Raw genomic sequence first — 25,822 nt, forward strand, 5'->3', positions numbered from 1 at the left:
GGCAGTCCTCTACTTACGACCACAATTGAGCCCGAAATGGATGCTGCTAAGTGAAAAATTTTGCCCCGTGTTTCGATTTTTCTTGTCACCATTGTCGCAAAGGTGTGCTTTTTTTCAAGAGGCAACTGGACTTTCTCGTTTTGCTTTGAAGATGTTTCGCTTCTCACCCCAGAAGCTTCTTCAGCTCTGACTGGATGGTGGGGAAGGGAAGGATTTATACTCCTTGCAGAAAAACTGGTCATTTGCGTCCTTTTAGAGGGTCGTTGAGGCCACTTGGAGGTTTGTCTGTGTCCTCAAGGTCACCTGAGTGGTGCAAATGGGCGTGGAGCCTTTTCTTTGAAGACGTTTCGCTTCTCATCCAAAGAAGCTTCTTCAACTCCGACCGGACGGTGGGGAACGGAAGGATTTATACTCCTTGCAGAAAAACTGGTCATTTGCCTCCTTTTAGAGAGTCGTTGAGGCCACTTGGAGGTTTATCTGTGTCCTCGGGGGTCTATCGATCTCCAATCTGCAACACAATCCTTTCAGCAGTTCCAAGAAGGCTCCACACCCATTTGCACCACTCAGGTGGCCCTGAGGACACAGACAAACCTCCAAGTGGCCTCAATGACTCTCTAAAAGAATGCAAATGACCAGTTTTTCTGCAAGGAGTATAAATCCTTCCATTCCCCACCATCCGGTCGGAGCTGAAGAAGCTTCTTGGATGAGAAGAGAAATGTCTTCAAAGAAAAGGCCCCACACCCATTTGCACCACTCAGGTGACCCTCAGGACACAGGTAAACCTCCAAGTGGCCTCAACGACCCTCTAAAAAGGACACAAATGACCAGTTTTTCTGCAAGGAGTATAAATCCTTCCCTTCCCCTCCATCCGGTCAGAACTGAAGAAGCTTCTTGGATGAGAAGCGAAACGTCTTCAAAGAAAAGGCTCCATGCCCATTTGCACCACTCAGGTGACCCTCAGGACACACGTAAACCTCCAAGTGGCCTCAACGACCCTCTAAAAAGGAATGCAAATGACCAGTTTTACTGCAAGGAGGATAAATCCTTCCATTCCCCCACCATCCGGTCAGAACTGAAGAAGCTTCTTGGGATGAGAAGCGAAACGTCCTCAAAGAAAAACGGAAGGAAGCCCAGTTGCCTCCTGAAAAAGCATCTTTGGGACAAGCCGAGGATTAACCTGTAGTGATTTTTTTATTATTATTATTATTATTATTTAAATTTATATTTTTTATTGAAAACGTTTTAGGCATAATCCGTAGTTTCGATTGGACGGCTCACCTGGCTAGCTGCATTTATTTTTTTAAACCCCCCCCCAATTTAAACGCTCCTCCTCCGGCTTTTGGAAGGGGAAGACGCTCACCTGGTGGGCGAAGCTGAGGGTCTCGGAGAGTTTGCTGACTTGACCCAGGGTGCTGAGGTCCTCGTCCAGGCGGCAGATGGCTTTCTGGATGCTGTCCCGGTTGGTGGACTGACAGCTCCCTGCGCGTGCAGAAAGAAAACCCGTTTTAAGGCTTGGCGACGTTATCGACTCAACAGCCCATAAAGTCACCTCTCAGAGGAAGGGGTGGAGTAGCCCTGCTTGGTTCTCTCTGCCTAGATTGTTGCCTGCACTCTTGACATGCTAAATAGAGGAGAACAGCTGTGGCTGAGGGCTGGAGGGCTGGCTGAGTTGGGTTGTTTTCGTGAAGACGTTTCATTCCCAAACTGGGTAACGTCATCAGTGCTATGGAGTGGATTTTGCAGAGGAGGAGGAGGAGGGGCTGGTTGTGGTGGTGGTGGTGGTGATGGTGGTGGAGGAGGAGGAAGAGGAGGAGGAGGAGGAGGAGGAGGAAAAGGACAGTGAGGTCCTTGGTACTCCCTGAGGTTGGGTTAAATGCTTGCAGGTAACACCATCAGTGCTATAGAGTGGATTTTGCAAAGAGGAGGAGGAGAAGAGAAGGAAGAAGAGGAAGAGGAGAAAGAGGAGGAGGAGGAGGAGGAGGAGGAGGAGGAGGAGGAGGAGGAAAAGGACTGTGAGATCCTTGGTACTCCCTGAGGTTGGTTAAATGCTTGCAGGTAACACCATCAGTGCTATAGAGTGGATTTTGCAAAGACGAGGAGGAGGAAGAGGAGGAGGAGGAAGAGGAGGAGGAGGAGGAAGAGGAGGAGGAGGAGGACTGCTCATCCTGTCAGTTCAGCAGAAAACATCCCACCAACCTACGTTTGGCACCTGCCCTGCAAGTCGGCCCGCCTGATGTAGAGTTTTCTCCTGAAAACTCTTTCTAAGGACTGCAGCCTTTACACCCACGGGCTCTATCAGTCCCAGATCAGCCATCAATCAATCAACCGACCAATCAATCAATCAGAATAGAGCTGGAAGGGACCTCGGGGGTCATCTAGTCCAACCCCCTGCTCAGGCAGGAAACCCTATACCATTTCAGACAAATGGCTGTCCAGTCTCTTCTTAAAAACTTCCAGTGTTGGAGCATTCACAGCTTCTGGAGGCAGGTTGTTCCACTGGTTAATTGTTCTAACTGTCAGGAAGTTTCTCCTTAGTTCTAGGTTGCTTCTCTCCTTGATGAGTTCCCATCCGTTGCTTCTCGTCCTGCCTTCTTCAGGCGCTTTGGAGAAGAGCTTGACTCCCTCTTCTTTGGGGCAGCCCCTGAGATATTGGAACACTCCTATCATGTCACTCTTACCATGATGGCATCACAAACCTTTCACAATGTCGACGTCCTCCAGCGGCATTTTCCAAAGCAGTTTGTACTTGCTGGCAGTGTCGATCACACTGGCCGCTGTGTAGCTGGAGAGAAAAATGGAGACTGAGAAATTGCAATATCAAAGTAGACTTTTCTTAAAAAAAAAAATCTAATACAGGTAAACCCTTGGCCTACGACCATTTGTTTAGCCACCGTTTCAAGTTACACCAGCGTTGAAAAAAGGGGCTTAGGACCAGTTCTGTTGCAGCATCCCCGTGGTCACGTGATCCAAATTCAGAGGCTTGGCAACTGGCCGGGGCCTACGTCAGTTGCGCTGTCCCAGGGTCACGTGATCACCATTTGTAGCCTGCCAGGATGCTTCCAACAAGCAGAGTCAAGGGGTGAAGCCAATTTCCCTATAAAGATGGCAGGAGTCGCTTAACGACCGCAGCGATTCGCTTAATAACCCTGGGAGAAAAAGGTCGTAAAATTGAGGTACAGGTCACTTCAACAACTGCCTCGCTTAGCAACGGAAATTTCCGGGCTCGGTTGTGGTGGTGGTGACGACTGCATATAAGGCAGGGGTCTTCAAACTTGGCGACTTGAAGACTTGTGGACTTCAACTCCCAGAATTCCTCAGCCAGCCCTGCTGGCTGAGGAATTCTGGGAGTTGAAGTCCACAAGTCTTCAAGTCGCCAAGTTTGAAGACCCCTGGTATAAGGAAAAGATTCCCTCTAGTCACCCTTAACTCTACTGCAGGGGTCTTCAAACGTGGCCCTTTTATGACTTATGGACTTCAACTCCCAGAATTCCTCAGCCAGGCACGCTGGCTGAAGAATTCTGGGAGTTGAAGTCCACAAGTCAGAAAAGGGCCACGTTTGAAGACCCCTACCCTAGTGCCTTCTATGAAAAATTTAAGAGTTGTCTAATACCTGTAAATGTAATTGCACAAAACAACTTGCTTGCATACAGAGGTGGGGTATAAGTCTTGTGAGAAATCAGCATCAACAGTGTTAGAGCAGCATTTCTCAAAATCAGTAACTTGGAAGATGTTGGGACTCCAACTCCCAGAATTCCCCAGCTAGCATGCTAGCTGGAGAATTCTGGGAGTTGAAATCCAGCCATATCGGCTGGGAAGTTCTTGTCAATTGAGGTCTACCCCAGCTGACTGATGAATTCTGGAAATTGCAGTCTATATAGGTTAGCGAGGGAATTCTGGGAGCTGAAGTCCATTCAGGCTGATTGAGGAATTCTGGGAGCCGAAGTCAACTCAGACTAACTGAGGAATTCTGGGAACTGAAGTCCACTCAGACTAACGGAGGAATTCTGGGAACTGAAGTCCACTCAGACTAACGGAGGAATTCTGGGAGCTGAAGTCTAGTTAGACTAANTATTCTATTCTATTCTATTCTATTCTATTCTATTCTATTCTATTCTATTCCCATCATATCCCTATATATTCTATTCTATTCTATTCTATTCTATTCTATTCTATTCTATTCTATTCTATTCTATTCCCATCACCATCCCTATATATTCTATTCTATTCTATTCTGTTCTGTTTTATTCTATTCTATTCTGTTCTATTCCATATTTCTGTTCTATTCTGTTCTATTCTATTCTATTCCATATTTCTATTCTATTCTGTTCTGTTCTATTCTATTCTGCGTTATTTTATTCTATTCTATTCTATATTCTATTCTATATTTTATATTCTGTATTCTATTCTATTCTATTCTATTCTATTCTATTCTATTCTATTCTATTCTATTCTATTCTATTCTATTCTATATTCTCTTTTATTCTATTCCTTATTCTATTCTATTCTATTCTGCATTATTTTTATTATTTTTATTATTTTTATTTTTATTATTATTATTATTATTATTATTATTATTATTATTATTATTATTATTATTATTATTATTATTATTATTATTATTATTATTATTATTATTATTATTATTATTATTATTATTGAAAGCCAGTCTCCCCAGGGTCATATGATGCCCTTTTGCGACCTCCCAACCAACAACATCAATGGGGAAGCCAGATTCATTTAACTACTGCCGTGTCTTACTTAACTGCAGCAAGAAAGGTCGTAAAATGGGGCAGAACTCATTTTAACAACCGTCTCGCTTAGTAGCTGACATTTCAGACTTAATTGTCAAGGAGTGTCTGTATTCCCTGGCACCAGATCACACTGCTTGCCTCTTATTTGATCTATTTATTTATATTTATTTTTTTTAAAAAACTAAACCTGGCTGTGGGTTGCTAACCTCACACTTCTGGAGGAAAGCAGAGTTGAGAGGTCATCTAGTCCAACCCCCTGCTTAGGCAGGAAACCCTATACCGTTTCAGACAAATGGTTGTCCAGTCTCTTCTTAAAAGCCTCCAGGGATGGAAGCACCCACAATTTCTGGACGCAAGTCGTTCCACTGGCTAATTGTTCTCACTGTCAGGAAAGTTCCAGATTGCTTCTCTCCTTGATTAGTTCCCATCCGTTGCTTCTTGTCCTGCCTTCAGGGGCTTTGGAGAATAGCTTGACTGCCTCTTCTTTGGGGCAGCCCCTGAGATACTGGAAGACTGCTATCATGTCCCCCCTCGTCCTTCTCTTCATTAAACTGGACATACCCATTTCCAGCAACCGTTCCTTGTAGGTTTTAGCCTCCGAGTCCCCTGATCCTCTTTGTTGCTCTTCTCTGCACTCTTTCTAGAGTCTCAACATCTTTTTTATAATATGCTGACCAAAACTGAATGCAGGATTCCACGTGTGGTTTTACTAATGCTTTATGAGATGCTCCTATTTCTGGTACATGTCAAAGTTCTACGAGATATGGACGCTTTGGACAAGGAGTACTTACCACTTCCACCACCATCTCCTGCCGTAAGAACCTCCGAAGGGGAGCCTGGAGCTGTAGAGATGAGAGATCAGATCATCAGTATTTTAGAACCTTCTACAGCTATTGTCTATAATAATTCCAAAGTCTAATAAAGGAGAATATTTGTAACTCTGGGTTGAACTGTGAGGTCCTTGGTGCTCTGAGTTTGGTTGTTTTCTTGCAGACGTTTCTTTACCCAACTAGGTAACATCATCAGTGGTTGAAGGGAATGGGGTTTATGGATTGGAGGAGAAAACAAAGGGGAGAGGAGGAGGAGGAGGAGGAGGAGGAGGAGGAGGAGGAGGAGGCCTGTGGGGTCCCTGGTGCTCTCTGGGTTTGGTTGTTTCCTTGCAGACGTTTCTTTACCCAACTAGATAACATCATCAGTGCTAGAAGGAAGTGAGGTTTCTATTTATAAACAAGTAGCTTGCTTCAAAGAGTAAATTCCTCTCTCTTCCAGCACTGATGATGTGACCTAGTTGGGCCATGAAACATCTGCAACAAAACAACCCAGCTGAGAAAGCACCAAGGACCTCACAGTCTCCTCCTCCTCCTCCTCCTCCTCCTCCTCCTCCTCCTCCTCCTCCTCTTCCTCCTCCTTCTATGGTAGTCCTCCTCCTCCTCCTGCTCCTCCTCCTCCTCTTCCTCCTCCTTCTATGGTAGTCCTCCTCCTCCTCCTGCTCCTCCTCTTCCTCATGTCCCTCCTCCTCCTCTTTGCAAACCCCCCTCTCTTCCAGCACTGATGATGTGACCTAGTTGGGTCATGAAACATCTGCAAGAAAACCACCAAGCTCAGAGAGCACCAAGGATCCCATGGTCCTCCTCCTCTTCCTCCTCCTCTCTACACAGTCCACTCCCTTCTAGCACTGATGCTATTACCCAGTTGGGTAATGAAACGTCCGCAAGATAACAACTAAGATCAGAGAGCATCCCCACAGTCCTCTTCCTCCTCCTCCTCCTCCCTTCTAGCACTGATGATGTTACCTACTTGGGTCATGAAACCTCTGCAAGAAAACCACCAAGCTCAGAGAGAACCAAGGACCCCACAGTCCTTCTCCTCCTCCTCCTCCTCCTCCTCTCCCCTTTGTTTTTTCCTCCACTCCACAAATCCCACTCCCTTCTAGCACTGATGATGTTACCTAGCTGGGTCATGAAATGTCTGCAAGAAAACAATCAAGCTCAGAGAGCACCTAGGACCCCACATTCCTCCTCCTCCTCCTCCTCTCTTCCCACTCCCTTCCAGCACTGATGATGTAACCTAGTTGGGTCATGAAACACCTGCAAGAAAACCACCCAGCTCAGAGAGCACTAAGGACCCCACTTTTTTTCTTTTTTTTTTGAGATCCACCAAGATAGAAACGTGGTGTAGCTAACCCAAATTAGCTGTGATTAATTTGTGGAGGGGACCCTGCCCCATCTGAGAGCTTCGGAACTTACGTCTTCCATGCCTTCGATGTGGGATTCGATCTCCTGCACGATCCGGGCGTTGCGCTCCACCTCCTCCGCGCTCTTCATCCCTTTGTTGATCTTCTCCGCGACCTGCTTGATGCTCGTCTGCGCTTCTATCAAGAAGGGGTGGTCCGGATGCTCCTCTGAGGTGTGTTTGAGAAGGTCCTGGTGGGGAAGAGAGGAGCTCGCGTGAGAGCAGAAGACAACCCAGATGGGGAAGGTGAGGGGCGGTTTCAGCTCAGGCGCCATTTGCTCTCAGCGTGGAGGACAAACCAGAGATGAGAAAATAAGCCCTGTGTTCTTCAACGTTGTCATCAATGACTTGGATGAGGGGATAGATCGGGGGTCTTCAAACGTGGCCCTTTTATGACTTGTGGACTTCAACTCCCAGAATTCCCCAGTCAGCATGGATGGACTTCACCTAAAATTCCTGTCAGCATGGATGGACTTCAACTCCCAGAATTCCCCAGTCAGCATGGATGGACTTCACCTAAAATTCCTGTCAGCATGGATGGACTTCAACTCCCAGAATTCCCCAGTCAGCATGGATGGACTTCACCTAAAATTCCTGTCAGCATGGATGGACTTCAACTGCCAGAATTCCCCAGCCATCCAGAAACAATACCCTAAGCCAGGGGTCTTCAAACATGGCCCTTTTATGACTTGTGGACTTCAACTCCCAGAATTCCCCAGTCAGCATGGATGGACTTCAACTCCCAGAATTCCCCAGCCATCCAGAAACAATACCCTAAGCCAGGGGTCTTCAAACTTGGCCCTTTTATGACTTGCGGACTTCGACTCCCAGAATTCCCCAGTCAGCCTGGATGGATTTCAACTAAAATTCCTGTCAGCATGGATGGACTTCAACTCCCAGAATTCCCCAGCCATCCAGAAACAATACCCTAAGCCAGGGGTCTTCAAACGTGGCCCTTTTATGACTTGCGGACTTCAAATCCCAGAATTCCTCAGCGAGGCGTGCGTGGCTGAGGAATTCTGGGAGTTGAAGTCCACAAGTTATAAAAGGCCCACGTTTGAAGACCCCTGGGATAGACAAATAGAATAATAACTTTATTATCACTTTGGATGTGCACTAATCGGCTACATTAAAATGAAATTTTGTTGCATACAGCTCTCAAAGGGTCTCCACCTCCGATATATACTACTACATAAATATGACATAAATAAGTAAATAAGTAAGTAAGTAAATAAATGAATACTGGATTATGCATATGCCCATATATATTATAGATGGGGAACTCATCAGAATTTGCAGTTTCCATGCATTGCTTCTAGTCCTGCCTTCAGGCGCTTTGGAGAATAGCTTGACTCCCTCTTCTTTGGGGCAGCCCCTGAGATACTGGAAGACTGCTATCATGTCCCCCCTCGTCCTTCTCTTCATTAAACTAGATCTACCCAATTCCAGCAACCATTTTTCATATTGTTTTAGCCTCCAGTTCCCTAATCATCTCTGTTGCTCTTCTCTGCCCTCTTTCTAGAGTCTCAACATCTTTTCTTATATAGTGGCGACAAAAACTGGATGCCGTATTCCAGGTTTGGCCTTACCAAGGCCTTGTAAAGTGGTATTAACACTTCACGTGATCTTGATTCTCTCCCTCTGTTAATGCAACTTAGGATTGTGTTGGCTTTTTTGGCATCACCCTGAGCCTCAGAAATGAAGGAAAATCAACTTTTAGAGGCAAGTCATTCCACTGGTTTTCACTGCCAGGAAATTCCTCCTTAATTCCAGGTTGCTTCTCTCCTTGATGAGTTTCCATCCGTTGCTTCTTGTCCTGCCCTCAGGCGCTTTGGAGAAGAGCTTGACTCCCTCTTCTTTGGGGCAGCCCCTGAGATATTGGAAGACTGCTATCCTGTCCCCCCTCGTCCTTCTCTTCATTAAACTATGTTTGGAAGGGACCTTGGAGGTCATCTAGTCTAACCCCGTTCAGGCAGGAAACCCTATTCCGTGTCAGACAAATGGCTGTCCAGTCTCTTCTTAAAAACCTCCAGTGTTGGAGCATTCACCACTTCTGGAGGCAGGTTGTTCCCCTGGTTAATTGTTCTCACTGTCAGGAAGTTTCTCCTTAGTTCTAGCCTGCTTCTCTCCTTGATGAGTTTCCATCCGTTGCTTCTTGTCCTGCCTTCAAGGTGCTTTGGAGAAGAGCTTGACTCCCTCTTCTTTGGGGCTGACCCTCAAATATTGGAAGACCGCTATCACGTCGACCAGTTTTTTACTAAACCAGACATACCCAATTCCTTCACACCATTTAACCGCGTCTCCTGCCAAGCTCAAGAGGGCCCACACGTGTGGTTGGGCGCTGATCTGTGCCAGCAGAGCAGCCTCTGGGAAGCCGGAAAAGCACCAGAAAAAAAACCCAACAACGGCCTTTTCTGCCCCAATATAACCAGCTCCTGGCTGATTCATCCCACCCAGAGCCCATAAATTGGCCTGGATAATTGGCCAGCTGCAAGAAATCCCGTTTGGATAATGGAGTGCCAGCTTGCCGGGCATCAATCTTAACCGGGCTGAAATGGGAAGGGCGATTCTGTGTGGGCTCATTTATTTATAAGGGGCAGCGAAGAGCCAGGAAAGGAAGGATTTGTGTCTGTGTGTGTGTGTGTCAAAGCTTCCCGCCGTGCCGCCGCGTGTAAACGGAGGTGTTGCCAACAACGTCTCTGCCTTTTGTCACATTGCGGCGGTGTGCTTGATTCTAAGCCTGGCGGTTATATTTCTTCCCCGGCAAGCCAGTTTTTCTCTCGCTGAACACTTCCTGGACTTCCCGGTTCCTTTTTTCCCCGTGCCAAGAATATCTGAGTTTGCAGCTGCCCGCTGGGGGGGGGGGGGAACGTCGGCGCATTGCTTCAAGCCTTAGGAATCCGGCGAATGTTGACATTTGCTAGAGAGGCTGAAGCTTTAAAAAAAAAAAAAGGGCTCCGAAAGAACCATTTCCAATAAAAAATAAAAATAAAATCTGGAAGCATTAAATCTTTCTCGGAACAGGCAAAGGTCACCGAGCCCAACATCCTGTTTCTAATAGAAGAACAGAGCTGGGAGGGACCTCGGAGGTCTTCTAGTCCAACCCGTTGCTCAGGCGGGGAACCGTATACCATTTCAAGATTCTTTTGCAAATTCTACCTCCTCCAACACCACCGTCATCATCATTTTATTCCAACTTCACAAATACACACCTACACACAGACACCCAGACACACATCTGGTGGTTAAGGCACCAGGCAGGAACCAAGAGAGGGCGAGTTCAAGTCCTGCCTTAGGCATGAATGCCGGCTGGGTGACTTTGGGCCAATCACCAGGAGACGGTGAGTTCAAGTCCTGTCTTAGCCATGAAAGCTAGTTGGGTGACTTTGCGCCGATCACCAGGAGACAGTGAGTTCTAGTCCCGCCTTAGTCATGAAAGTTGGTTGGGTGACTTTGCGCCAATCACCAGCAGACGGTGAGTTCTAGTCCAGCCTTAGGTATGAAAGCCAGCTGGGTGACTTTGGGCCAATCACCAGGTGGTGGTGAGTTCTAGCCCCGCCTCAGGCATGAAAGCTGACTGGGTTACTTTGGGCCAATCACTAGGTGACTGGGAGTTCTAGCCCCGCCTTAGCCATGACAGCTGACTGGGTGGCTTTTGACCAATCATAAGGGGACGATGAGTTCTAGTCCCGCCTTAGGCATGAAAACTGGCTGTGTGACTTTTTCCAGTGCTGCTGTAAGTCCAAATGACCATTCAAAGTTACAATGGTATTGAAAAAAGTGACCTATGACTGTTTTTCACCCTTACACAATTGTTGCAGCATCCCCACGGCCACGTGATCAAACTTTGGATGCTTGGCAACTGGCATGTACTTATGACAGTTGCAATTATCCCCTTTTGTGGCCTACTGACAAGCAAAATCAATGGGGAAGCCAGATTCACTTAACGACCGCAGTGACTCTCCTAACCACCAGGGCAAAAGGGTCATAAAGTGGGCTGGGACTCACTTAACGACCACCTCGCTTAGCAATGGAAATGTTGGGCTCAATTGGGATCGTAAGTCAAGGACAGCGAGAACAATCAAACAATGGAACAGGAGTTGCCTTCAGAAATTGTTGGAGCTTCATCACTGGAAGCTTTCAAGAAGAGACTGGAGTACCATCTATCAGAAATGGTATGGGGGGTCTCCTGCTTGGGCGGGGGGTTGGACTAGATGATCTACAAGGTCCCTTCCAAACTCTATTATTCCTATTCCATTCCATATTTTCTATTCTATTCTATTCTATTCTATTCTATTCTATTCTATTCTATTCTATTCTATTCTATTTCTGTATTCTATTTTATTTCTATTCTGCATTCTGTTTATTATTAATATTATTATATTATATTATATATTTCTATTCTATTCTGCATTGTTTTATTCTGTAATTCTACTATTCTATTCTATTCCTATTCTGCATTCTATTCATTATTATTATTATTATTATTACTATTATTATTATTATATTCTATATTTCTATTCTATTCTATTCTGCATTCTGTTCTATTCTATTCTATTTCTATTCTGTATTCTATTCTATTTTATTTCTATTCTGCATTCTGTTCTATTCTGTAATTCTATTCTGTAATTCTATTCTGTAATTCTATTCTACCCTGTCCTGTCCTGTCCTGTCCTGTCCTATCCTATCCTATCCTATCCTATCTCTAGTTCTAATTCTAATTCTAATCTCTTTAGACTACCTATATTCCACATCTCCTCGGATGATATCCAGATATGGTTTTCTTCAAATGTGTGGATCAGAGCCATTTTTTTTTTAAAAAAAAGATTTATTTTTCTCCTGAAGATTGGAAGTCTCAGCGATCCAAAAGGAGTGACCAGTCTTTCTCTAAAGAGTTCCAAACTGGGGCTTTGAGAAGGCATGTCAAATATTCAAGGAATTCAGCCAGGAAGGGAAAACTGACCATCCGGCTTCCACACCACCCAAAAACCAGAGTGAAAGAACACAGCACCTCCGCAGAAAAAACCCAGAGAGAAAATTTCCCATGGAAAATATCCAGGGCTCACTGGTTTCCTCTACTCTCCGAGTTTACGCAAGAAATCTCCCTTGGGGAATGTTTAGGGAGCAAAGAGAAAAGAAAAAACGGATTTTCTTTTCCAGCAGCCAATCATGGTGGAGCGTTTGGTAAAAGACGGTTTGAAAAAACAGAGAACTAAAACGAAGCGAAGCAGGGAAGCCGAAGATGAAAGAGGATGAATAAATAGCCTTAAAAATAAGACTGACATTAGGAGCCCAAAAATAAATGTTACAGGTAGTCCTTGACTTACAATCATTCACTTAGTGACGGTTCAGAGTTGTAACGGCATTAAAAAGATGACTTATGACCGTTTTTCATCCTTACGACCCTTGATCATGTGATCAAAATTCGGACACTTGGCAACTGGCTCATATATAATAATAATAATAATAATAATAATAATAATAATAATAATAATAATAATAATAATAATAATAATAATAGAGAAGACAGCAACAGACAGTAAGTGCCGCCTCTGCAAAGACGCTGAAGAAACAGGGGACCACCTGGTAAGCTGCTGCAAGAAGATCGCACAGACTGACTACAAGCAGCGGCATGACAAAGTAGCAACAATGGTGCATTGGAAGATCTGCAAGAAATATCATTTGCCTGTAAGCAAGAACTGGTGGGATCGTAAAATAGAGAAAGTCATAGAAAATGATAAAGTTAAACTGCTCTGGGACTTCAGAATTCAAACAGACAAGCACCTGCAACATAACACCCCGGACTTAACAATTATCGATAAGAAAGACAAAAAAGTCTGGATAGTGGACGTGGCAGTGCCTGGAGACAGCAGAATAGAGGAGAAAGAACTGGAGAAGATAACAAAATACAAAGACCTACAAATAGGAATAGAAAGACTGTGGCAAAGGCAAGCAAGGGTAGTACCAATAGTCATAGGCGCCTTGGGTGCAATCCCAAAACAACTGGAGCACCCCTTGAAGACCATCATCAGCATTGACAAATTCGCCATTAGTCAATTGCAAAAGGCGGCCTTACTAGGAACTGCTTCCATCCTGTGACGAGATCTGTAATACCATCAAACATCCACATCTGCCTATCCCAGGTCCTTGGGAAGGATTCGATAGGTAGACAAAAATGCCAAATCCAGTCTGAACATCTGGCTGACTGTGCGATGATCAATAATAATAATAATAATAATAATAATAATAATAATAATAATAATAATAATAATAATAATAATAATAATAATAATAATAATAAAGTTGGAAGGGACCTTGGAGGTCATCTAGTCCAACCCCCTGCTCAGGCAGGAAACCCTATACTAGGACCTATATTTATGACGGTCGCAGTGTTCCCGGGGGTCACGCGATCCCGTTTTGCGACCTTCTGACAAGCAAAGTCAATGGGGGAAGGAAGCCGGATTCACTTAACAACCGCGTTACCAATTTAACTATTGCAGTTGATTCGCTTAACGACCGTGGCAGGAAAGGTCGTAAAATGGGGCAAAGTTCCACAAAATAACAATCATCTCCCTGAGCAACAGAAATTCTGAGTTCCCTTGTGGTCGTTATGTGGAGGAAGACAGGTATATATTTCTGAGGTCAGTCAGGTTAAAAAAACAGTGCGTTTCCGCAGCGCTTCGATTGTGAGCCAAATAAACAGCCCTGTTGGAATACTCACTTTGACCAGAAGTTCGTAGCGTGGAATCCGTTGCACCGGTTTGATCATCAGATCAGAGAGCGCCTGTTTCTCTTTGTTTTCCCGCATGCTTTGCTACAGGGGACAAGGGAGAATAAAAAAAGAGAGGCTTAAATATCCCCGATTAAAGATCTGGGGTGACATGTTTGATCGAGTAGTTAAGGCACCAACTGGAAAGCAGGAGACAGAGAATTCTAGCACCACTTTAGGCATGAAATCTGGGTGACTATGCGCCAATCACCAGGAGACGGCGAGTTCTAGTCCATCTTAGTCATGAAATCCAGGTGACTTTGGGCCAATCACTAGGAGACGGTGACTTCTAGTCCTGCCTTAGGCATGAAAGCTGGGTGACTTTGGGCCAATCACTAGGAGACGGTGAGTGCATCTTAAGCATGAAATCTGGGTGACTTCAGGCCAATCACTAGGAGATGGTGAGTTCTAATCCACCTTAGGTCTGAAATCTGGGTGACTCTGGGCCAATCATTAGGAAACGGTGAATTCTAGTCCTGCCTTAGACATGAAATCTGGGTGACTTTGGGCCAATCACCAGGAGACAGTGAATTCTAGTCCATCTTAGGCATGAAATCTGGGTGACTCTGGGCCAATCACCAGGAGACAGCGAGTTCTAGTCCATCTTAGGCAGGAAATCCGGGTGACTTTGGGCCAATCTCTAGGAGACAGTGAGTTCTAGTCCTGCCTTAGGCATGAAAGCCAGCTGGGTGACGATGATGATGATGATGATGTTACCTAGTTGGCTAATGAATTGTCTGCCAGAAATAACCAAGCTCAGCGAGCACAAAGGCCTCCTCAATCAATATGGCCAAGGTTAAGGGAGTATGGGATATGTAGTCCCCAAAGCATTTGATCGGCAAGGAGCTAACGTGCACCAAGCTCACAAGCCTAGTTGTTGACTGCAATCCAAGAAGCTTTAAATAGGTGGATCCTTTTAAAAAACAACAACAGAACATCCGAAGCAGAGAATGAATGAATGAATGAATGAATGAATGAATGAATGAATGAATGCACACAACAGAGAGAGGCACAGATTGGCAAAAGAAAAAGGAACAGAAAAAGAAGAGGAACAAAAGAACAAAACCAGAGAAATGAAGCTGACTTTAGAAACATTTCGCCTTGAACAGTTTTATAATGAGAATGTCAGCTGCCCCCTCAAGCTTGCTTCTTCGCTGCCATGCCATAAATGGGAGGGTGAATACTTGGGGGGAAACGAAAGTAACTGCTATATCTCCCTGAGATGCTGCTTCAAGGTCACAGCTGCATTTATAATCCATGCTTGAACTGACTGTTCTGAAAACATCTTGCCCGAATCTAACTGCTTACGATTGGCGATGGGAGGGAAAAGTTGAACTTAGGCATTCGGGCACGCAAATCTCCGTTCTGGCTGCGCTTGAGTGCAATCCATTTGACTTCTAATAAAACTATACCCTTACCAATGACTGGAACCCAGGATTGTTCTTTAAATTAGAGGCTGAAATAGTGCTGCAGAGAGTTATTTAATATGTTCCTGTTATGGTGGTCAACATAGTTCAAGAGGATGGATGGAAACTAATCAAGGAGAGAAGCAACCTAGAACTGAGGAGAAACTTCCTGACAGTTAGAACAATTAACAATGGACAGCCATTTGTCTGGAATGGTATGGACTGGACAGCCATTTGTCTGGAATGGTATAGGTTTCCTGCCTGAGCAGGGGGTTGGACTAGATGACCTCCGAGGTCCCTTCCAACTTTATTATTATTATTATTGTGATGGCAAGGAAAGAGAGTGCATTTGTAACAAAGAGAGGAAAGGCCCAGCCTATCCAGCCACAAATCTCCACAAATCCCTAGTGGCTTTCTTGGAATCCCATGGGATCCCAATCAGTGAGGCAAGAACTAGTGATCTGAAAGTTGATCTGATCGTTTCTTAGAAGGCTTTTTTTTCTGTTCAACCTCCCTTTTAGTCTGTTTTGCAAAAAGATCAGAGCCGACGGTATGATCCCCTTACCGCCAGAAATTTCATAAACGCCGGTCGGGCTTCCTTGGCGATCCTTATGGCATCTTTGGCGTTGAGGAAGTTATCAATGTAGGCAGAATAAATATTCACCAAGATGTCTTTGGAAAACTAAAGGAAAAAAAAAGAGCAAAAGAATTAACAAACGTGCAAACGAGGCATGTTTGATCCAGAAAGGATCGAGAGTTAATTGCTGGGGTGATTCAGGAGAAGAAGCCATGATAAATTTTCTACGAGTTAAATACTAGTTTAAATAGATTGTTAAGAGAGGGTTTTGAAATGTTAATTTTGCTGGTGTTCTACCTGTTAACCATTATGACATTAATACAGCAGCTAGATGGCTTAACTTGCAAATAGAGTTAATGTCAGAGCATGCAGAGTCTTCTTGTGCGAGATAAACCAGGAGTAAATACAGTAAACAGTGGTCTATAGTAAATGGTGGTTTATCTTATACTAGCTACAATATCGTACACCAGGAATAATATACATACACGTGCTAATACAGCAGGATCCAACATACCGCAGTTACAGCAGGAAACGGAAGAGCGAGAACATATCAGGGGAGCCATCCCTTTTATACAACGGCTCTTAAAGAGACTCAGACCCTGCTGAGTCATTCCCATCATTACATCTTAAATCTTCCATCACAAAAGCTGGTTAGCTGTTAAATCAATACCTTGACAGTTAGAAGTTTAAAAATTTTAAACTTCTTAGCAAGGGGTGGGAAAATAATATTGTTGTAATATACAGTAGTGGCCAAAATTGTGGAAACCTTTTGGGAAAAGTGCACAGTAGAAATGCCACCTTTGGTTAAGTTTCCACCCAATTTTCTTCTAATTTCTTTATAAAAGTAGCCTTGTTCACCTAATAATATTATTTTACATCGCTTTCTGGGCAACCAGTCCAACCCCTTGCTCAGGTAGGAAACCCAAAATTGTGGAAGCCTTTTGGGAAAAGTGTGTTTTTGAGGTTTGATGGCTAATAACACCACTTTTTTTGTAGTAGTAGTACCATACAATTATATATCAATGGAACGATCATTTAATCAAGAATGTAATGCAACAAAGTTTGTTCAATTATCTGTACTGTATTCTAGGAAAAGTTATAGCCAAATAACCAGAAAAAGGAAGCACAACTTGCTCAGGTTGACATCAGGTAGCTTTCCTTCATCCGATTGTAGCCAATGAGCGTGAGCGTTTAGAGAGCCAATCAGATGTCATCTTGTTTTGGCAATGAGCCAATCAGATCACGGTAGGATCCAGTTATTGATGTCATGTATTGAAGCTGAGAGGAGGACATTTGTCAGTGTGTTATGTGATCGCTATCAAGTTGGCTGGGGTTTTTTGTGTTCTTTCATTTAGTGAGCTTGTAAAACGTAATAAAATTAAAGTCACGGTGCAAAGAGTTGACTGGTCGCCCAGAAAGTGATATAAAATAGTATTATTAAGTGAACGAGGCTCCAGTTATAAAGAAATTAGAAGAAAAATCTCTATATCTATCTATCTATCTATCTATCTATCTATCTATCTATCTATCTATCTATCTATCTATCTATCTATCTCTTCTTTCCTTCTATCCATCCATCCATCCATCCATCCATCATCTTCTATGCCTGCCTGCCTATCATCTCTATCTATCCATCCATCATCTTCTATTCCTGCCTGCCTATCTATGTATCTATGTATCTATGTATCTATGTATCTATGTATCTCTCTCTCTCTCTCTCTCTCTCTCTCTCTCTCTCTCTCTCTCACACACACACACACACACACACACACACACATCTGGAAACTTAACCAAAGGTGGCATTTCTACTGTACACTTTTCCCAAAAGGTTTCCACAATTTTGGCCACTCCTGCATACAGAAGAACAAGCAAGAAAATAGCCACTGGGTCTCAGGAAGATTAGGAAGGTTGGAATATGGTTGTTTTGTCCATGCCCGGAACAAGCCAACATTTATAAAGAGGGAGAAACAGCCCCCATCCCCCCCCCTTCTCTCCTCTCCTCCGGAAGTTGGAAGTAGTGACTTGGAAGCGATACTCACAGACTCCACCAGGATGTCTCCCACTTTCTGCTTCTCGTGCCAGTTCTGAACGCATTCGGAGATCTGCTCCAGGAACTCCTCGTGATGTTCCAGCAATTCGGGAATCTGGTCGAAGATCTCGTCCACCAGCGAGGGGTCACAGAGGATGGAATTTTCCGGCAGTTTAAGGGGCTTCATGTAACCCTGGAAGAAGAGAAGAGGGAAACCAAAATAACCGCTTTTAGAAACACAGGAAGTCGGTCTCCCTGATGGAGGGCAGATGTCCTGGAATAGACACACCAGGACCCTTTTTTTTATAACTTGCTAAGTCAGAGGGGTTTAATTTAAAATATCCAGAACTGGGAACTCTACACACACATGCATTAACAGAGGGAGAGAATCAAGATCATGTGAAGTGTTAATACCACTTTACAAGGCCTTGGTAAGGCCACACTTGGAATACTGCATCCAGTTTTGGTCACCGCGATGTAAAAAAGATGTTGAGACTCTGAAAAGAGTGCAGAGAAGAGCAACAAAGATGATCAGGGGACTGGAGGCTAAAACATACAAGGAATGGCTGCTGGAATTGGGTATGTCCAGTTTAACGAAGAGAAGGACGAGGGGGGACATGATAGCAGTCTTCCAGTATCTCAGGGGCTGCCCCAAAGAAGAGGCAGTCAAGCTATTCTCCAAAGCGCCTGAAGGCAGGACAAGGAGCAACGGATGGAAACTCAACAAGGAGAGAAGCAACCTAGAACTAAGGAGAAACTTCCTGACAGTGAGAACAATTAACCAGTGGAACAACCTGCCTCCAGAAGCGGTGAATGCTCCAACACTGGAAGTTTTTAAGAAGAAACTGGACAGCCATTTATCTGAAATGGTATAGGATTTCCTGCCTGAGCAGGGGGTTGGACTAGATGACCTCCAAAGTCCCTTGCAACTTTATTATTATTACTACTACTACTACTACTACTACTACTACTACTACTACTACTACTACTAAGCCATGCTCAAGAACCCTCGTAATCTCTGTGTGTCACAGAACCACCATCTCAAACTTTTTTTTTTTAACCCTCTTTTGGCCGCTGTTGCCGCTAGGATCAAAGCTACAAGGATGCAAATTCATGCTGGGTTTAACCGTCTTGCTTAGCAACGGATCCGGTCCCAACTGTGGTCGTATAATTGAGGACTACCTGTAACTCTGTAGAAATGGTCAGGAAGACTGCAGGGGCACCCGCTCTGTACACGTATGATGCTATGTGGATGTGTGTAATGCCACGTGCAGGCAGTCCTCTCCCATCCATTCAGGGAGTGTTGGAAGTTACAATATCACTGGAAAAAGTGACTTATGACCAGTTCTCATACATACGACCCTAGCTTGAACACTGGGCGCTATCTAACAAAATGAAATTCAATTTAGGCAAGAAAAACCAAATGTACAGGTATAGTGATTAATGAAAAAAAACAACCACTAGGGGTGACATGATAGCAGTGCCCCAATATTTGAGGGGCTGCTACAGAGAAGAAGGGGTCCACTTATTCTCCAAAGTGGGACAAGAAGCGACGGATAGAAACTGACCAAGGAGAGAAGCAACCTGGAATTAAGTAGAAACTTCCCGACAGTGAGGACAATTAACCAGTGGAACAGCCGGCCACCAGAAGTTGTGGATGCTCCATCACTGGAGGTTTTCAAGAAGAGACTGAACAGGGGGCTAAACAGGGGGTTGGACTAGATGACCTCCAAGGTCCCTTCCAACTCTGCTATTCTGTGATTCTGTAAAGCTCTCCTCCTTGAGCAGGCGGTTGGACTAGATGACCTCCAAGGTCTCTTCCAACTCTGCTATTCTGTGATTCTGTAAGGGTCTCCTGCTTGAGCAGGGGGTTGGACTAGATGACCTCCAAGGTTCCTTCCAACTCTGCTATTCTATGATTCTGTAAGGGTCTCCTGCTTGAGCAGGGGGTTGGACTAGATGACCTCCAAGGTCCCTTCCAACTCTGCTATTCTATGATTCTGTAAGGGTCTCCTGCTTGAGCAGGGGGTTGGACTAGAAGACCTCCAAGGTCCCTTCCAACATTATTATTATTATTATTATTATTATTATTATTATTATTATTATTATTATTATTATTATTATTATTATTATTATTATTATTATTAAGAAGTTGGGGATGCTCCAGCACTGGAGATTTTTGAAGAAGAGACAGGACAGTCATTGGTCTGAAATGGCATAGTAGGGTCTCCTGCTTGAGCAGGGGGTTGGATTAGATGACCTCCAAGGTCCCTTCCAACTCTGCTATTCTATGATTCTGTAAGGGTCTCCTGCTTGAGCGGGGGGGGGGTTGGACTAGATGACCTCCAAGGTCCCTTCCAGCTGCATTCCATTCTGTTTCCTGCCACAAGTATGATTTACCTGCATCAAGGTACGGAGAGACTCCACGTACGACTGCTCCGTGTCCAACAGGGTCATAGTGACATGTTTCCGCATATCCTGCAACAGAAAGCAAGAGGGCCATTAAAAGATCATCTATCTTGCCCTGGGCCACGTCCTTTCTCTGGGTACAAAACAATCCCCCGCAGTTTGTGCTGGGACCGACGCTGCAGGGGTAGCAATGAGCATCCCACCTTTTCGTCCGGGTCTCACCCGCTTCTCAACTCGATCTGCTGTCCCAAACGCCTCCAGCCCGAAACAGGCACGGTTATATTTATAGATAAATATAAATAAAGACGAGATTGGAAGGTTGACGTCTGCAAGCCTTTGGACCCTGCCAGGAAAAGAATCCTTGTGCTTCCCTAAGGATCAAGCTGGGATCAGGACCGCTGCCGAAGACAGAGTCGCCCAATTTCATTTGATTTATTTAGCCGGTTTACACACCTACGCCTCGAATTACGACCACAATCGGGCCCGAAATCTCCGTCGCTAAGCGAGACAATTGTTAAGTGAGTTCCCCCCCATTTCTTGCTACAGTCGCTAAGCGAATCACTGCAGCTGATCAGTTAGTAACCTGGTTCTTGAGTCAATCTGACTTCCCCCGTCGACTTTGCTTGTCAGACAGTCACACAAAAGATGTTTGTGTGATCCCGGCGACCGTCGTAAATAGGAGCTAATTGCCAAGGGTCCGAATTTTGACCACGTGACCATGGGGGGGGGAATGCTGCCACGGTGGTTAAGTGCGCAAAGAGTCAAAATTCACTTTTTTCAGTGCCGTTGTGACTTCGAACGGTCACTAAACAAACGGTCGTTAAGTCGAGGACTACCTATATGCTGCCCATTTCGCTATCAGGAGTAACATGCGACAAAGGAAGGTGTCCGTTCTCTTCGGCCACCACTTTTCTTCTTTGGTCTCAAGACCACCACAAGTGTCCAAGCGACAGTTGCTCTTCCCATTACGGACTACAAAGCCCAGTGTATGGGCACTGTGGTCCACAGACACCTGCTCTGGTAGCTCACCGGGATCCTGGCCCCTCCTGACTTTTTGAAAAGATCGTTTTCAATAGAAGCACTTAAATTGGAACCTGGCCCGATGCAAAGCAGAGCCCATACCCCAGGCCTTGTCGTTATTTGCTATTTATATTCCATAAAGATCCCCTTGGCGCGGGAGTGAACCTTTGTGGATTAATTTATTAAATGTATTTCTATACCACCAGAATCTAAAGACTCTCACCAGCTTACCATGGAGCATAGAACAGACAGACAGACGGACGGACGGACGGACGGAGAGAAATGATAGATAGATTCTATCTATCTATCTATCTATCTATCTATCTATCTATCTATCTACCTACCTACCTACCTACCTACCTACCTACCTACCTACCTACCTACCTACCTACCTACCTACCTACCTACCTACCTACTATCTATCTATCTATCTATCTATCTATCTATCTATCTATCTATCTATCTATCTATCTATCTATCTATGATAGATAGATGAAGATGGATGGAGATAGATAGACAGATAGACAGATAGACAGATAGATAGATGGATGGATGGATGGATGGATGGATAGATGAAGATGGATGGATGGATGAAGATAGATAGATAGATGGATGGATGGAGATAGGTAGGTAGGTAGGTAGATAGATAGATAGATAGATAGATGAAGATGGATGGATAGATGGAGGTAGATAGATGAATAGATAGATGAAGATAGATAGATAGATAGATAGATAGATAGATAGATAGATAGATAGATAGATAGATAGATAGATAGATAGATAGATAGATAGATAGATAGATAGATAGACAGATAGATAAATAGATGGACGGATGAAGATGGATGGATAGATGGAGATAGATAGATGTATAGATAGATGAAGACAGATAGATAGATAGAGATGGATGGAGATAGATGGATAGATAGATGAAGATAGATAGATGAAGATAGATAGATAGATAGATAGATAGATAGATAGATAGATAGATAGATAGATAGATAGATAGATAGATAGATAGATAGATAGATAGATAGATAGATAGATAGACGGATGAAGATGGATGGATAGATGGAGATAGATGTATAGATAAAGACAGATAGATAGATAGAGATGGATGGAGATAGATGGATAGATAGATGAAGATAGATAGATGAAGATAGATAGATAGATAGATAGATAGATAGATAGATAGATAGATAGATAGATAGATAGATAGATAGATAGATAGATAGATATAGATATAAAGGTAGATGATAGATGATAGAGATAGATGGATGGATAGATGGATGGATAGATAACCAGGGACCAAAGAGAGAGCCAGGGAGTAGGAAGTGTTTGGGAAGATGAAGGAGGGACTGGGGTCATATGGTTGACCCCTCCCCTCTATTCTTGGGGGGGGGGGGAAGGACATAGCCCAGGAAGAGAGAAAGCAAAGAACTGTGGCTGGAGATGGTTATATCACAGGAAGAGTTTGCATGCAACAATCACGGGACACGTTTGACCTGGATTAAAAAAAAAATCAAAAAAAAATCAAGAGGATTCTGCTAGTAATATTCGCAATAAACATCGTTTAGTAAAGCCACGGCTTATAACATCTTATTGATGCTGGCTGGGGAATTCTGGGAGTGGAAGTCCACAGATCTTCAAGGCTGCAAGACACTGCCGTGGATTAACTGAAGAAGAAGAGACCTATGACTAGGTTTCACACTTACGACCGTTCCAGCCTCCCTATGGCCACCGGATCAAAATTTGGGTGCTTGGCGACCGACTGGTATTTATGAGAGTTACAATGTCTTGGAGTTATGCAATGACCATTTGCGACCGTCTCTGAGCCCGTCTCCAGCCCCCGAGGCCCTTCCTGATCCAGAGCCCCTGACTTTTGCTCAATCAGGGGGTTGGGCTAGAAGACCTCCAGGGTCCCTTCCAAGTCTGTTTATTCTGACTCATCTTCAAAATTCAGGCTTTCGTGAAGTTTTAACCCCCCGGCACAATATATCAGCAGCTTGTCTGCCTCTTCTTTGGTTTCCCTAGCAATGGCATTTGGTCTCTACTTAAAAGCGGTGAGTGACGGAAGGAGAGGGCGCGTGCCTTATGGGCTTCGGTGGCCAAATGTTCAAGATCTGCCTTTGTGTAACAGGAATGCCGTGTTCTCTTGCTGGTGGGAGAGAGAAAGAAATCGCCCTGTGACTGAAGAGGAATTAGAATAACAAGAGTTGGAAGGGACCTTGGAGGTCTTCTAGTCCAGCCCCCTGCTCAAGCAGGAGACCCTAGACCATTCCAGACAAACAGTGGTCCAATCTCTTCTTAAAAGCCTCCAGCCTACCTCTTCCTTCCTTCCTTCCTTCCTTCCTTTCTTCCTTCCGTCCGTCTTATTGTCTCAACCTTCCCTGGGACCTCCAGTAGATCAGGTTGGGGGATCAGTGCGTCCTTCAGGAGATGGTAAGTTCCGTTTACCACCAGGTTAGAGAAGAATTTTCGGAGGTCGCTTGGAGAAGGAAGGAAGGAAGGAAGGAAGGAAGGAAGGAAAGCAGGCAGAATAAGAGTTGGAAGGGACCCTGGAGGTCATCTAGTCCAACCCCCTGCTCAGGCAGGAAACCCTATACCAGGGGTAGGCAACCTTGGCTCTTTTATGACTCATGGACTTCAACTCCCAGAATTCCTGAGTCAGCTATGCTGACTCAGGAATTCTGGGAGTTGAAATCCATGAGTCGTAAAAGAGCCAAGGTTGCCTACCCCTGCCCTATACCATTTCAGACAAATGGCTGTCCAGTCTCTTCTTAAACACTTCCAGTGTTGGAGCATTCACTACTTCTGGAGGCAGGCAGTTCCACTGGTTAATTCTTCTCAATGTCAGGAAGTTTCTCCTTACTTCTAGGTTGCTTCTCTCCTTGGTTAGTTTCCATCCGTTGCTTCTTCTCTTGCCTTCAGGGGCTTTGGAGAATAGCTTGACTCCCTGTTCTTTGGGGCAGCCCCTGAGAGATTGGAAGGCTGCTATCATGTCCCCCCTCGTCCTTCTCTTCTTTAAAATAGACACACCCAATTCCAGCAACCATTCCTTATATGCTTTAGCCTCCAGTCCCCTAATCATCTTTGTTGCTCTTCTCTGTCCTCTTTCTAGAGTCTCAGCATCTTTTTTACATTGTGGGGACCAAAACTGGATGCAGGATTCCAAGTGTGGCCTTACGAAGGCCTTGTAAAGTGGTATTATATATCGCACCAGGGCCTCAGCATAAATAGAACCCCCTTCTCCTCCTCCTTCTCCTTTCCCCCTTCACAACAACCTTGCGAAGTAGGCTGAGGGATGGTGACTGAAACCCGTTCTGCAAGGCACGTGAGGTCAGGACAGGAAGCAGCGGATGGAAACTCATCAAGGAGAGAAGCAACCTGGAACTAAGGAGGGATTTTCCAACAGCGAGAACTATTAGCCAGTGGAACAACCTGCCTCCAGAAGTTGTTGGTGCTCCATAACTGGAGGTTTTTAAGAAGAGATTGGACAACCGTTTGTCTAGAATGGCATAGGAGCTCCTGCTTAAGCAGCGGGGGTGGACTAGAGGACCTCCAGGGCCCCTTCCAGCTCTGTTTTATTGTTATTCTGCTCCAAGTCACCCAGTAAGCCTCGATGGCTGAGTGCCAGGGGTCTCCCCACTTCTCTCCAGTATCTTAACCTCCCCCCTTCCCCACCCCAGCTCCAAACAGGCAGTCATTCGGATTCTAGAATTTGATTCGCAGCCTGAAGATTAAAGCATTAAAGGTTGCGCCACTCGCTCTGTCTGAGCATCCTGGCAAAAAAACCGAGTCCTTTTCTATTTTAGGAAAAACTTGATCCCACTTAATATTCTGCTTTTCCCAAAGGGCACAGGAGAAGAACCAAAAAGGGAAGGGGGCAATGCTGACTGAACGCCACGCACCCCAACCGGTCTCTTTCCGGGGGACCCCTCATCTTCTTATATGGAGAGAGAAAAGCCTTGAAATTGGGTGGGGGTCTCTGGAGGGGGACTTTCCCTGACCTAGTCCAGGAGTAGAGATGCCGATCCCAAAACATGGGAGACCTCGTGGCATTAAACGGGCTTTAAAAAGGTTTATAATAATAATAATAATAAAGTTGGAAGGGACCTTGGAGGTCATCTAGTCCAACCCCCTGCTCAGGCAGGAAACCCTATGCCATTTCAGACAAATGGCTGCCCAGTCTCTTCTTAAAAGCTTCTGGTGTTGGAGCATTCACCGCTTCTGGAGGCAGGTTGTTCCACTGGTTAATTGTTCTAATTGTCAGGAAGTTTCTCCTTAGTTCTAGGTTGCTTCTCTCCTTGATTAGTTTCCACCCATTGCCTCTTGTCCTGCCTTCAGGTGCTTTGGAGAAGAGCTTGACTCCCTCTTCTTTGGGGCAGCCCCTGAGATATTGGAAGACTGCTATCCTGTCCCCCCTCGTCCTTCTCTTCATTAAACTAGACATCCCCAATTCCAGCAGCCTTTCCTTATATGCTTTAGCCTCCAGTCCCCTGATCATCTTTGTTGCTCTTCTCTGCACTCTTTCTAGAGTCTCAACATCTTTTTTACATCCACCCCCAAGCAGAAACCAGCTCTGTAGAAATGCATATGTAATAATCCATATTTTAATAATAATAATAAAAA

The 25,822-nt window shown here is 44.7% G+C and overlaps 1 protein-coding gene across 1 annotated transcript in view; it reads right to left on the minus strand.

Annotated features, from left to right (window-relative positions):
- Window positions 1-25,822, minus strand: part of ARHGEF17 (Rho guanine nucleotide exchange factor 17) — a 122,841-nt gene that overhangs the window by 20,454 nt on the left and 76,565 nt on the right. The window contains exons 3-11 of the mRNA XM_015815489.1: window positions 20,165-20,242; window positions 17,775-17,957; window positions 15,724-15,840; window positions 13,705-13,797; window positions 6,998-7,174; window positions 5,543-5,593; window positions 3,571-3,581; window positions 2,697-2,782; window positions 1,361-1,479 (exon numbers count right to left, since the gene is read on the minus strand). Coding sequence (XP_015670975.1) covers window positions 1,361-1,479; window positions 2,697-2,782; window positions 3,571-3,581; window positions 5,543-5,593; window positions 6,998-7,174; window positions 13,705-13,797; window positions 15,724-15,840; window positions 17,775-17,957; window positions 20,165-20,242 — 915 coding nt within the window. The remainder of the gene's footprint in view (window positions 1-1,360; window positions 1,480-2,696; window positions 2,783-3,570; window positions 3,582-5,542; window positions 5,594-6,997; window positions 7,175-13,704; window positions 13,798-15,723; window positions 15,841-17,774; window positions 17,958-20,164; window positions 20,243-25,822) is intronic.

Source organism: Protobothrops mucrosquamatus, unplaced genomic scaffold (genome assembly GCF_001527695.2).
Source record: "Protobothrops mucrosquamatus isolate PMUCROS unplaced genomic scaffold, P.Mucros_1.0 scaffold344, whole genome shotgun sequence".
Taxonomy (NCBI): Eukaryota; Metazoa; Chordata; class Lepidosauria; order Squamata; family Viperidae; genus Protobothrops; species Protobothrops mucrosquamatus.